The 13,243-nt window shown below is 36.0% G+C and overlaps 1 protein-coding gene across 1 annotated transcript; it reads right to left on the bottom strand.

Annotated features, from left to right (window-relative positions):
- Positions 1-333: 333 nt before the first annotated feature.
- On the bottom strand, positions 334-12,762 carry LOC140765157 (eukaryotic translation initiation factor 2 subunit alpha homolog). The gene is made up of 6 exons (XM_073104101.1): positions 12,193-12,762; positions 12,003-12,089; positions 11,777-11,923; positions 11,487-11,591; positions 1,403-1,501; positions 334-777 (listed from the first exon to the last, which is right to left on the bottom strand). The coding sequence occupies exons 1-6, from the start codon at positions 12,619-12,621 to the stop codon at positions 622-624; spliced, it is 1,023 nt and encodes a 340-aa protein (XP_072960202.1). The 5' UTR covers positions 12,622-12,762; the 3' UTR covers positions 334-621.
- Between the last annotated feature and the right edge of the window lie 481 nt (positions 12,763-13,243).

The raw sequence follows: 13,243 nt of genomic DNA, 5'->3' as shown, positions 1-13,243 counted from the left end.
ATAAAATTTTTGTAATTGATTTCGCGGATGCAATCACTTTCAACCTAAGGTTGCAAATAGGTAAAAGAAGTGCAATTATGTTGCAACTAGCCCATCCTCTGCTGCAAATAAACTGATACAGAAATATAAGCTTTTAGTCTCTATCATATTAGGGGTGTAAACAAGCTGAGTCCGAGCCTAAGCTCGCTCAGGCTCGACTCGAAATTAATTTCGAATCTTAGAATTGGGCGCAGGCTCGAGCTGAGACAGCTCAAATCGAGCCTGCGCCCAATTCTAAGGTTCGAAATTAAAAGTTCATATGCACATAATGCTCAAATAAAACTTTTCTAGCTGTTACAAGTAAATACTTCTTCCACATATAGATAATTAAAAGTTCAAAATTCCAAACCATCAAGAAAATCCATGTGCCTAAACAGGAAAATTTTTACCTTTCCTCACCATAATAATGGGAAAAGCCAAACAGACAAGTTATCATACAAATCTCAAAGGATACAAGATCATCAATTGATGGGCAAGACTCTATAAATTGCTAAAATACATAGAAAAGCATTTAAGCTGCTGGCTGATGCTAAACAGCTGTCCCAAGTTTGGCAAACATGTTCAAGCTACTCAGTCCATGTCTCAATCAGCAATACCAACACCAGAATTTTCAACATCAATTTCTCCCATTCCTGTATCCTCCTCATCTTCGCTTTCTTCATCTCCATCAACCTCCTCATTTGTTGACATCAACTTTGCCATGTGCTCAGCAAGTTGCTTGTCATCTCGCTCACTCACCTACCAAAGTATCAATGAAATTTGAATTAGCTAGAAACAAATAATCTGCCCAAATTAATAGATGCATCATTTCTACTCAGCTTCCCACAAGAAAAGGGACTGACCTTAATATGTAATGCTAATTATCAATGAGAAGCTTTTTAAGTGGCATGTATGCAGTGCACAATACTGCTACTTCAAAGTTAAAGAAGGAAAATGTTTCGTATAATTTAAGAGTAAAGCAAGTGAAGATATCATTATATAACTTTAAGTAACCTTTATCAATCAACTTGAGAATGTCAGGATGGAATGCATGATAACCAAATAAAGAGAATAAAATGCATAGCACTTGATGTCATGGAAGGTGCTGCCCATACAGTATAACAAATACTTCATATATTTACCTTTCCAAAGTCGGTTACAGATTTGAACCATTAATATGACGACATCATCTCATATAGTGAATCCTAAACTATGTTTAAAGTCTTAAATAAGAAAGAACCACACAATTAGGTATATTTGCACAAATAATTAACTTATTTAAGGAGCAAATAGACAAAATAACTACTTCCATCTATATGCTTTCAAGAAAGAAAACTGTAAGATCTACCAAGGCAAGACACACAGAAGATGAAATCGAACTTACAGCTCTTGGTGCTTCCTTCACTGTAAGTTTTCCTTTGTGGCGATCAATCTCTTCAGTGCAAGCCTTTATTGCATTATTAAGAATTGATATCCCTTGATCCTGTACAGAAGAGAAAATGTTGAATAGATTTTGAAAGATGCACAAAGAGAACAATAAATAAGACTATGATAATTGTTAATAATGAGTAAATCTCTATTTGACCTCTAGTGGCATTTATGAATAGCTTTGTATTGTTAGTGTTACTTAGAAGCAAAAAAATGGGTGCCCAAAAAGAGATTTTGGTTGCTAAATCTTGAATTTTCACTAGTATATGGTTCTCATTGTTTTTTTTTTATATGTGTGATTTCTAATAATTAGATATAGAGAAATAGAACCTCAACAAGAATTAGCGGTTGTTAAACTAGGAAGCACAAACACGGCAAATTGGTTGTTTTGATTGTGTTCAATGCATGCCAATGTGTCGAACACCAACAAGCATCGAATATGGCTCCAATGAGTATCAAACACGCAATTTACGTATCCTTTCATTTTTAGTTGGAAAGAAAAATAGGAAAGATATGCCATGGGCATAGGTGGGACACTCTTAAGGCTAATTGAAAATGGATTCATAGGTTTCTAGTTCGATTATTTGATAGGATTACCGAATCCAATAGCCCCTTAAACTAAATCATATGCTCTTGGAATCCTTAGATAACGCTCACTCCAGGGGCAATTGATCCATTGGCTCCAATTATGTGCCACCACGACTGAGCAGGTCTCCTCAAGGACTATTGATTTGCAATCAAATCCCAGTTGTGGAGGCTACCAAAGAGTAAATCACAATGTGGATGAAGAGCATGATGTTAATCGGGTTAGGTCGAATCATATCATGAGGATATTAGGCTCGATGGATCAAATCTATTTATCTCTTAATTGATTCATGCTTATCTTTCATGTAAACCTTTAAGCAAGTCTAATATGTTATTTAAGACAAGTCTAGTTATGTCATGTAAGCCTTTACGTCAAATTAGCTTTAAAGTAAGTTCAATTAAGTTATATAAACTTTTAATACAAATCCTAAATCGAATCGTGTAAACCTTTAGGGTTAGTCCTAGTATGACTCATTATATCAAACCTTTATATATATAGAAATTGGACTCCTTTGTTTAATCATCCATTAAAGAATTGAAAATTTATATTGTAGCTTTACCTATTTTAGGAGTAAGAGTAAGAGTAACATAGAAGTAGTCATAAAAGTAAACTAGGACTAGAAATAAATTAATTTTCCATCACCACCTCCATTACCCCTAATCTTCTCTTTTCAAATCCTAGTCACCATCTTCCTCCACGAGCCACTCAACCTTACAGCCGTCCACCACCATCCTTGGTCATCCGCCACATTTCACTCGCAACATCGGATATTTTCATTTCTCTCCTGTTCTAGCCTTTATTCATTGTTTTATTTTTAACTTTTCACCTTCATCTCAGATTCACGTGAAACTAAAGTCATTAGATTCTAACTCGCAATGGTACCACTTGTAAAATTCTCAACATTTTTCTTATGAGTAGACTGGTCCAGATCTGGTTCATAATAGAGCTGATCTAAGGGAAGAGGGCATGGCTATGGTTTGGTTGAGATGAGAAGGAACGAAGAAGAAGCTTTTCCCATCTCTCTCTTTCACTCCCTCTCCTATAGCTGCTAGACCGTGAGGGCATTGCTCTCGTTCACAAATTATTCCTTTATAAGCAACACATTAGTAGTCAAATCAAGATTTTTATATGGTTTGGGCACATTTTAGTTCTCTTATGAAATAGAGTATGTATTTTTTTTTGTACTTTAGAAAAATTAATAAATTATATATACAGTTTATGTATTTACTTAGCATTATGTTCTTTTTTCATAAGATGTCGTATAACTGTGTCTGTGTCATGTCATACATGTGTTCCATATCCGTGCTTTATATTAAGTTAAATATTTAATCCAATGGTTTGGTATTTAATCATGGCTAGATGAAGTATTTCATATATGGTGTTGTATAAATGAGTTCATTTTCCCTATTGTGACTACTTTTGAAGTGGAGTGTTAATAGCAAGGTTTCGAATACAAGAAATTAGGAAACATTACCAGTATCAATATCGGTCATTGGAAACAGTTATACATATTAGTTCTATCGGTCATTCCAGTATCGAGCTATTTTTAAGTAACATAAAATTATGAACAACTAATAAAATGCAAAAAAAAGAAAGTTAAAATCTAGTAAAATAATAGAAATATAATAAAATTTAAATTATCGCTTAAGGTAGTGAGTTTGTAGAGAACAAAAGTTGGTGGCACATCTACCGCTACTACCAATAGTGGGCAGAGATGGTGCAAAAGTCATATAGGAAAGAGAAATAGAGAAGAGAAAAAGAAAAAAAGAACTCACAAGTTGTGAAACACCTTGACAAACCTTCAAACTCATCAAATATCCATCTAATTAATTGGATTTATCTCCAATTTGTCAGATTAACCTGAGTAGAACTGGTTTTCCTAATCTAGGTGAAATGTAATATGTTTTGCAATTATAGGTAGAATTGGTTTTCCCTATCAACGTAAACAGATAATTTTGGACCACTTATTATATGTATGATTGAGTAGAGATGGTTTTCTCTACTACTAAATTAGGTGACTTTCTGAAACATATTATGCAGCCATGAGTAAGTAGAATTGGATTTTCTTATAAGTAAATACATATTAAATGGATTGGATAGTATTTTGTGAAATCTGATTTGCAACTATGAATAGTTGAATTAGGTATTCCTCTAAGCAGGTATCATGTTTTATGAAACATGCTTTGCAGTTATGAGATTTGAACTTGTCATGGGTTGTTCTAAGTTCTATACTAAAGCTCGGTTATGTGAGTACACATGACTCTGATTTATAAATTATTTGCGCTGATTAGAACAATTTGCTACTGTTCTCTAATTTGGATTAATGAGGTTATATGGCGCGATTCATGAGTATAACAATTTGAAAGCTTGTTTAAGAGCTATATGTGGGATTATAAGCTTGAAAACCATTATTGATATTATTTGTCTGGAATCATGCTATTATAATATTCAAACCTTTTGCTATTGTTCTCTAATTTGGATTCTGTGGAATTTGAATTTATGAGCCTGTATGGGTAGCTTCACGAGTTTAACTTGAAAGCTTGTTCAAGGGCTATATGTGGGATTATAAGCTTGAAAGCAATTATTTGATATCGTTTGTCTGGAATCATGCTATTACACATACCAAGTTAGTAGGCAAGAACTATCATATAATCACATGAATTGAAATCCAAAAACTCTGGTATCCTCAAGTATAAATAGGACAAATCTTAGTACCCTATCAATTGCACCACTATACTGACACTTCAGTACTCCTAAGTTAAAACGGACGGCCTAGTCACGACATTAACAGTGACCATGGTGACCAAAAATGACTTGTGCTTGAGAATTAAATGTTTTACAAGATTATATTGTCCTATCTTGTATAAAGCAATGGTTGATATCATATTGTGCACTGCAGCATCAAGTTTGGAATTACGATACCATACCTACTCTTATATGGCAAAACCATTGGCTTGGCATTGTATCACTTTGGTATTGTTGTAAATGACAATTCCAGCTTTGTTTCCTATAAAGTGTTTACTTCATGTATTGTTGCATTAGTTTGATATTTCAGTTACTTTTTCACCTCCTTAGATAGAAATAAGAAAAAACATTGTCTATTGTTTACTATTTGGAATAGATAGACTATTGTGCCAAGTGTCTTGTAGGCTCTTTGCACTCCATCGTGCAGATTCTCAGTTGGGTAGCAGGCAGGCATATCCGTATGCTATTCTGATAGAGGGGTTGTAATAAGAAGTGCAGGACAATAGCTTAGTGCTAGAAACTTCTGACTTATCATAGACATGAAACAATATACAAATACTGAATTTAATGGAATAATAAAGTACAACTTAGAACAAACACATTAGTACCATTAATATTTCATACACACAAGATATGAAGTCCCATAGACTTTTTCAAGTTATATATAACTCTTTTAACAAAAAAGCTTAGGTATCACTCACTAAGATGCATTTCGCAAGGGAGGAGTTAGATGTACTTGTGAGTCGATGGGCTACTCATAAAGGAAACCTAAAGCAAATCCAAAAACTTAAGAAATTTATGAACCAGTAATAATAGGTCCTTCCCTTCTTTCTCTTCAACATGACTACTAGAAGGAAGATGATAGCCATGGGGATGAATATTGAATAGCCAAAACAAGATGCAGCAATGGTTTTCACTATGCTTTATCGTGTAAATTGATGCTTCTCAGTTCCCTGCTTTCTTCTCGAATTTCAGGATCAGAAAAGAAATGGAGATGTGGATGGTTGTAGCGGAGTTTGGATGTTCACCAAGTTGTGAGGGAAGCAATTTAGCATGTATGCAATGTAGGAGATTACTATCATTACTAGCGTCGCAGTGTTTGGGAAAGACATGGAGGTGCCAAGAGATAACACACAAAGCATGAGAAATGGAGTTATCTATCTACTTTCCCATACTATGTAGAAGAGGAAAAGTAATATGTGACGTGTGATTGAAGAGAGAAGATGAGATAGACAGAGAATTGAAGATGAAATCAGATAGAATCGCCTTCAAAGTTTGTAATATCTTATTATGGAGGACTGCTGTTGACCACATTGTGTAAGTGGCCAATGCATCTAGCATTCCACATGTTGAACTTTGATGATGGCTGTTTACGATCTTCACTAATGAGCACACCCCCAATGGACATGTTGATCACCGTAAAACTATGAAGAGGCTAGCAACTTTAGATTTTCTAATCGCTGTGAAATAATCCTTTTCTAACAGATATTGACCTTAGATGACCGAAAATTTTGACCTAACTTGGACTGAGTATTTAAGAGACTACCGGTAGTTCATCAGCATAAGACATCACATGATATGCATAGTGCTACTCGGCAAAGAGGGCATGTGCCATGGACAGGAGTACCAAGGAGAAACTGGAGCTTGGAAACTTAGTTCATGTTTCAGCTTCTCTTCCTAAAACAAAATGCAGTAGTTTAGGCAAGTTTTGTTCCATTGGTCTAAAAAAGTGTCTTCATACAACATAACAATACTAAGACCAAAATAAATTTCAAACTATTTCAGCTAAACATGGGGACAAAAATAGTTGAGAGATGGCTTCAGATTGCACCACTAAAGAATTTTCAGAAATTGGTTACTGAACTGCAAAAAACAGAATTTGAGTCCATTGTTACTGAAATTCCCAAATCTAAACAATTATGGCCTGTTTTGATGTCTAAGTGGGATCGAATTAGGATGAATCAAATGGAGGAGCTAATTCATGAATGGTTGATGCATGTATTAGTGATCAATTTGTTGTTTGGTTGACAAATGAATTAGTGATTCTGAATGAATAATGTATATTACATTTTTCATTGATAATTTTAACCCTTATAAATTTGTATATTGTAATCTATTGAGTCCATTGCTGTAGAGATGAAACAAGGATCAATTGAAACCACACAAGTTGATAGTTGAAGGATATACTTTAAGGACTTATACAATCAGAAACTTAACTTAACAATGTTACTAGAGATGAAGATAGGAAGGATATATCTTCTAAACTTAAACTCAATGAAATTGGAGATGTTGAAAAGGAACACCCCTTGAATCAGGCAATCAAAGAATATAAACCGGATGCCATCATAAACTAAAATTTTACATTGTTACTAGTGATGAAAATAGGAAGGAAATATTTTCTCAACTTAAACTCAACGAAATTGGACATATTGAAAAGGAATGCCCCTTGAATCAAGCAATTGAAAGAAACTTTTCACTGGTCATTGATTGATTATGTGCCTAAAGCATAATTATCATAACGAGGTAGGACATTGATTAGTTAGAGGTCAAGTTACTAGATTATTGGTTCAACCAGTGGTTCACTCGATTGGACCCCTGAATTATTTATGAATATTTTTAAATATTTAAATAATATTATTCTAGTTTTAAATAACTTTAAAAACTAAAAAACCTCTACAAAAGCAATATAATTGCATTTATTTTACTATTAACTATTTTTAAACTAATATTTATGTTTAAATATATCAAACTATGACTTATAATCATATTTTCATTATCCTTTTAATTTTAAATAAATATAAATACTTAAATTTAGGATTAAATTACCCTAAAGGTCAAGATTAGAATAATTGAGCCAGACTACTAGCTAATTTTGGAAAATTGATCAACCAAATTGATTCGAAAAAACTTGTTTGTGTTGCACAGTTCACTGGTTGAACCACCAAGTCAACCGACTTTTAACGGGTTAATTGCTTTTTCAATCCTATAACAAAATGGAACCTGCTTGGTTGTTGGTTCACCAGTTTACCAATTAGACCATCCGGTCCGATCCAATTCTAATAACTATGGCCTAAAGAAAGCATGTCGCCATCACCCTCGATCTCGAAGGATATATATTTTCTTCTACGCAAGGCTCTCAATCAGTTTAATCACTACAGCAGTAGGTACTTGTATGTCATAGTTATCTTTTTCAAGAAACTCTACACCTAAGTTAGATGATCTTCATTTGTGCTTTAAACTAGAATTAAAAATTTTAAATCCAATGTAAATTTAGCCAACATTCATTTAGATAGCAAAGAAATTTAACATTCCACATGTAAATTTTAATGATGAAATAAATTGATCCTTTTGTTAATTAGAGCAATATGGGAGCTTAAATCAAATCTAATACAAGTAGGCATGTAGTGATATCTTCATCTTACAAACCGGAGCAGTACACAAGTGTTCACTCGGCAGCATTGGTATGCAAATACATATGCAAGCGCCTATTTGTGCTAGCATTTTAACATATTAAAAGGAAATTCAAATTTAACACCCTACATTTTCACTAATTTATGGTTTACACCTTGCGTTTTCAATATAAATAATAAAATCCGAAGTTCATAATATTTACATAACACACTTGTTGTTAGATCCATCAACTGGTTAACTAAATTATCTGAGTTAATTTAGCTACACTGAAGGCGTTACCAAAAATACCTCACCCTCACCTTAAACCCACCAAATATTCACACATAAGACTCATATCTTGCCTGTCTACTATATCAACCTTTGCCACCCCTACTTAGTCCATGTTGTCAAGGAAAGAGGACTCTACCAGAAAGATTGTTGTTTGTCCTTAAAGAAACAGAGACTAGGCTAGCTAAATGCTAGGATTTCACCAACAAGATAGAAGTTTTGGAGTTTAAAAGTGTATAAGCAGGGGGAGAGAAGCAAAGGCCAGGGGAATAAGGGCAGAGAGGAGGTTATTTGATAAAGTTATAATGTTTAACCGATGGAGGACAGCGATGCTAACTAGAATCTACGAGGAGAGAAGTCATGAATGGAGTCAAAATGGGAATTGGATTTGAGACCTAGAACTCAAACCTCACCAAGATGGGTTATGCTTCCATTAAGATGGGTCAAAATAAAATAGAAAAAGAATGACTAAATAAGTTCTTACCTCCCTGGTCAAACCCTCCATGGTTAACATCATGGCATGAAAAAAAATTTGAAAATCCTCCAACTCTACAAGCCAGTGACCTTGACGAGCTCTCTGCACAGGCATTGTGGCACAATGGGCACAAAGAAGGAAAAGAGAAGAAGATGCCATATGAAGTTGTTTCTTTCTGTTTTCCTGTTGGTTTTTGATGCTCATTGCTTAAGGGGGCCAATATAGCTTCAAATCTCTATGAGAGTGTGATGCTTCAACTCCAACGAGAGAGGAGAGAGAGAGAGAGAGAGAGAGAGAGAGAGAGAGAGAGAGAGAGAGGAAAGGAACGAAAATAATTATGAGAAAAAGGCAAGTTGAGAATTTTAGGGTGGTAAGGGCATATCAAGTATTTTAGTGTGATGATCTTGACAAAATATTCGTACCATTATGCAATCTAACCAAATAGTGTTGTTAATCTAAGCCAAGTGTGTTATGCAAATATTTTGTTAACATAAGGTGTGATTAATATATACTGAAAATGCAAGGTGTAGACCACAAAATCATGAAATTCAAGGAGTTAAATGCAAGTTTCCTTGTATTAAAAACAATATATATGATATAGTATACACTATATGTGAAATTTTGTTAGTAATAAACTAACATATCTAAAAGGAACAAAATGATATGTGTAACACCATACAATATAAACACAAAGAACAATTGGTAGCATGTTTGTATCAAATATATAAAACTACAACATGCAAATAGTAATAAATCAAGAACATAATAAAGAAGTAAATAAAACACTAGCATCATGTTTTCTTGTGTCAATACCGACCCGCCTAAGCCACCAAATAGGTGGTCAAAACCTACATATGAGCCATCAAAACCGCATATGAGGCCTAGGCCCCTTGCTAGGCCTTCTATGGCTGGCTATACAAGACAATTGATGGGCCATTCCCGACCATCACAATCAGAGGCTGCAAAAATGCCTTTTAAAACATCAAGTACCTCATTTATCCCTAACTACAAAAGCCTTTGTGATATAAGTCACACAAAGGGAAGGGTATTATTCTCAATCACTTCAGGTTTTTCTCTAAACTTTTATGAAGTTTGTTTTAACAACTTCTAACAGCTAAGAAGGGAGAGGAAATTGTAGTTTAAACTTTTGGTTTCGGTCTCAATCCTGAGAAAATTGATACTTCTTAAAGTTTTAGTTAATTTCAATGTTTTTTTGCCTCAATTTTTTAGCTAAATAAAAAATTAAAAAGCTCTAAGTGGTGTGGGGTGGGTGGGGTTGGGGGGAGAGAGAGTAGATTGGACATAAATCAAATGTGAATTGGGTGCTCTAATGATTTCTAAGGTATTCTACGGGTTTTACCGTAAATACAAGAAGAGCGATGGGCTTCTTGCAAACTAAATATAAGAAGAGTGAGGGCGTCTCTTGCAAAAGGAGTGCAGCTAGAACGGAAAGGTATCTAGAGTTTTGATCAAGACCCTCACCTTACAATTAAAAGGCTCAAGGAGAGCAAAGAAACAAAACGACTACGAAAAATTGATATCCTGTAGTTAAAATGCTGGCCCCCTCAAGTTCTCATTAACATCTGTCTCTACTCATGACCATTCAAGCCACTTAGAAGGCTGAAAGAAATTTAATACAGACTACTCTAGCCCTAATTAGGGCTGGAGTGGAGCCATCATATCATCAAATGTCTCCACGTTGAAGTTGTGTGGCGACACCAAAAGAAAGAAAGAGAGATGAGGAGGGAATCTTTCCTCTCTTCTACTCGTTGACTTGGGTGACCGCCCGCCAACCGTAATCGCCTTTCAATACACTGATCCTATATTAAATATAGTACTCAAGATGACGATTAACAAGTTTATGAAGAGACTCATACTTCTGCATGCAAAATGGGGACTCTTAGCATCAATGTTGTATAAAGAGAATTCATACCATCCCTTCAACAAAGTCAATGTCAATCAATATTCAAGTAAATGATTGTTTGAGCACTTCCCCAAATCTATGGACAAGAATATCCACTTCTCTTGTAATAAAAAATCTTAATCATTAAGAGTAGGTCGTGTGGCCAATAACATTTATCTAACAAACTACTTACACAATTTTCTCTTCAAAAATGCTCACCTAGTCAATGATTCCCACCAAATCTATGCACAAAAATCTCCAATTTCTTTGCTCTTAAGTTCTTATTGTAAGTATATGGTCAATGCACTTGTTGGACAGCTTCCTTATTGGAGTTTTGCTTAAAAAGATTTTCAATTACCAACCAAGATTTTCATACAGAAGGTATGGTGCTACCTTCAAACATTTACTCTTTTCAGCTATAACAACTAGGATCTAGAAGTCAAAGTGTTCCTTCAAAACCATCAAAAAGTAGTGGATGACCAATTGTCTGGACCAATTGAGCATGATCTTTTCGATAAAATTTATCTCAAATATCCCTTGAACAACAAGAATCACTACAGATTCTAGTTGACAATGTCTCCAAGACTCCCAAGTACAACTTACTTCAAATGAAATATATGAACCATATATAACTACTCAGATTTTCACCAAACCTTGTCAAGAGTTTGTGTGGTCAGCACATAGAGGGGAGGAGCAACAAGTTTGATCTTCACAGGGCAATCATTGTTCCCTGCAGCCTCTGCTTTCCTCATAGCTTCCTGTAAGTCCATTAGTCAGGCAAAGATAATCAATCATCAAAAAGCATCTCTTATTCAGATACAGTATTGTAGGGGATGTAAGACCAAATCTGAAGAATCAGTTTTGAGAAAAGGCAGTCATTCATTACGGATTATAATGACAAAAAATAAACACGACTAGAGTAAAAAGAAGTTAGAATGGTAACCTTGATATGGAGAACCCCATCAAACTGAAAGCATTTCATCTCGATGTCAGCACGAATCTTTAGTGGCTGAGGTGTCATTCTTCTCCTGATATTCTTGACCAGAGCATCCTTAACTTCCGGCGTCATTGCCGGCACTAACTTTGTTACCTGCACTCTGCCGATATAAGCATACTAAAAAAAAAGTACCAGAAGGAAAAGAAAGGAAGTAGCAAAAGTTCAGCCTCACCTCCTGCCCATCAGGCCCGACTTCTTTGACTTCCCGGGTAAGAGAATCAAGAACTGAATCAGGGTCCGCCACGATCGACTTAAACGCCTAGAAACAAGCAACGAGCCATCTTTCAAAACGTTACACATCTCTACGCCAATTCCAAATTTGATACCCAAACGAGTAAAAGACCAATCTTGGCAAGAGATACCTCGAAGGCATGACCATATTTGCGGTAGAGGGGCCAACCAACGTGCACATAGAGGTCCTCGAGGTCGAGATCAAGAGTCTCCGCGACATGGCGCATAATGGAGTGGACAAGCTTGCTCTTGTTGTAGCGTTCTTCGCAGGCCTGGATGTCCTCCTCCGAAACACGGCGCTTGGAGAGGTCAATGTATCCCTTTTCCCGGTCGACCCGGAGGACCATGACGGGCTCCTGGCGGCCGACCTTGATGAGGGAGGAGACGGAGCGGATTCGGCGGCGGGAGAGCTCCGAGAAGAGGATCATGCCCTCGATGTTGTTGTACTCGAGGAGGGAGACGTAGGCGCCCATGTCGGCGATGTGCTTCACCTGGATCATCACCGCCATATCCACCTCCGGGTACTTGGCCTCGTACATCCGGCACTCGAGGTTCGGCATTCTCGCCTTCCTTCTTGCTGCCTGGCCTTCTGGCCTCCTTCCTTCGAGGGTTTTGGCTTAGGGTTTGGTTTTGCTGCTGCAGCTGCTGCGGACTCTGCAAAGGGAGGATTGAGACGGAACCTCACAAAGGCTGAACAGTAAGGGGATGAGAAAATCGGAGCACTTTGTTTGCACGTGACTTGTGAAAAAGAACTACAGAAAATTTGCACCGAAAACACAATTTAGTTTTCGATTTTTATGGCCTTTTTTTTTATTTTTTCAGTTGATTAAGAATGCATTAAGCATAGGCGAGGTACCCAAAAATAAAGTTTACATAGTGGTGCGGTATGTGTGAGGTGTCATCTCCATTGTAACACAAAATAGAGGTTAACTTAGATATCCCTAAGCCTTTCAAATGAAAAAAAGAATATTTTTTCTAGCATAGTTTGTTAGTTAGTTGGCAGCACCATTTGTTTCTCTAAGAACACGGTTTAATGTCATTTTGTTGAAAGTGCTGAGAAGATGACAAATATTAGTGAACACGTTGTTAAGATTTTTGTCCCCCTAGTTGGAATTGAGAGCATTCACAAGTTGGAGCGAATCAGACTCCACTAAGAGCCTCCGAATAGCCAAACCCTTAGCT

This window comes from Typha angustifolia, chromosome 8 (assembly GCF_048772165.1).
Source record: "Typha angustifolia cultivar Huaian chromosome 8, ASM4877216v1, whole genome shotgun sequence".
In the NCBI taxonomy this organism is placed as follows: domain Eukaryota; kingdom Viridiplantae; phylum Streptophyta; class Magnoliopsida; order Poales; family Typhaceae; genus Typha; species Typha angustifolia.
The sequence above is the reverse complement of the archived record's forward strand: the minus strand, read 5'-3'. Positions and strand labels throughout refer to the sequence as shown.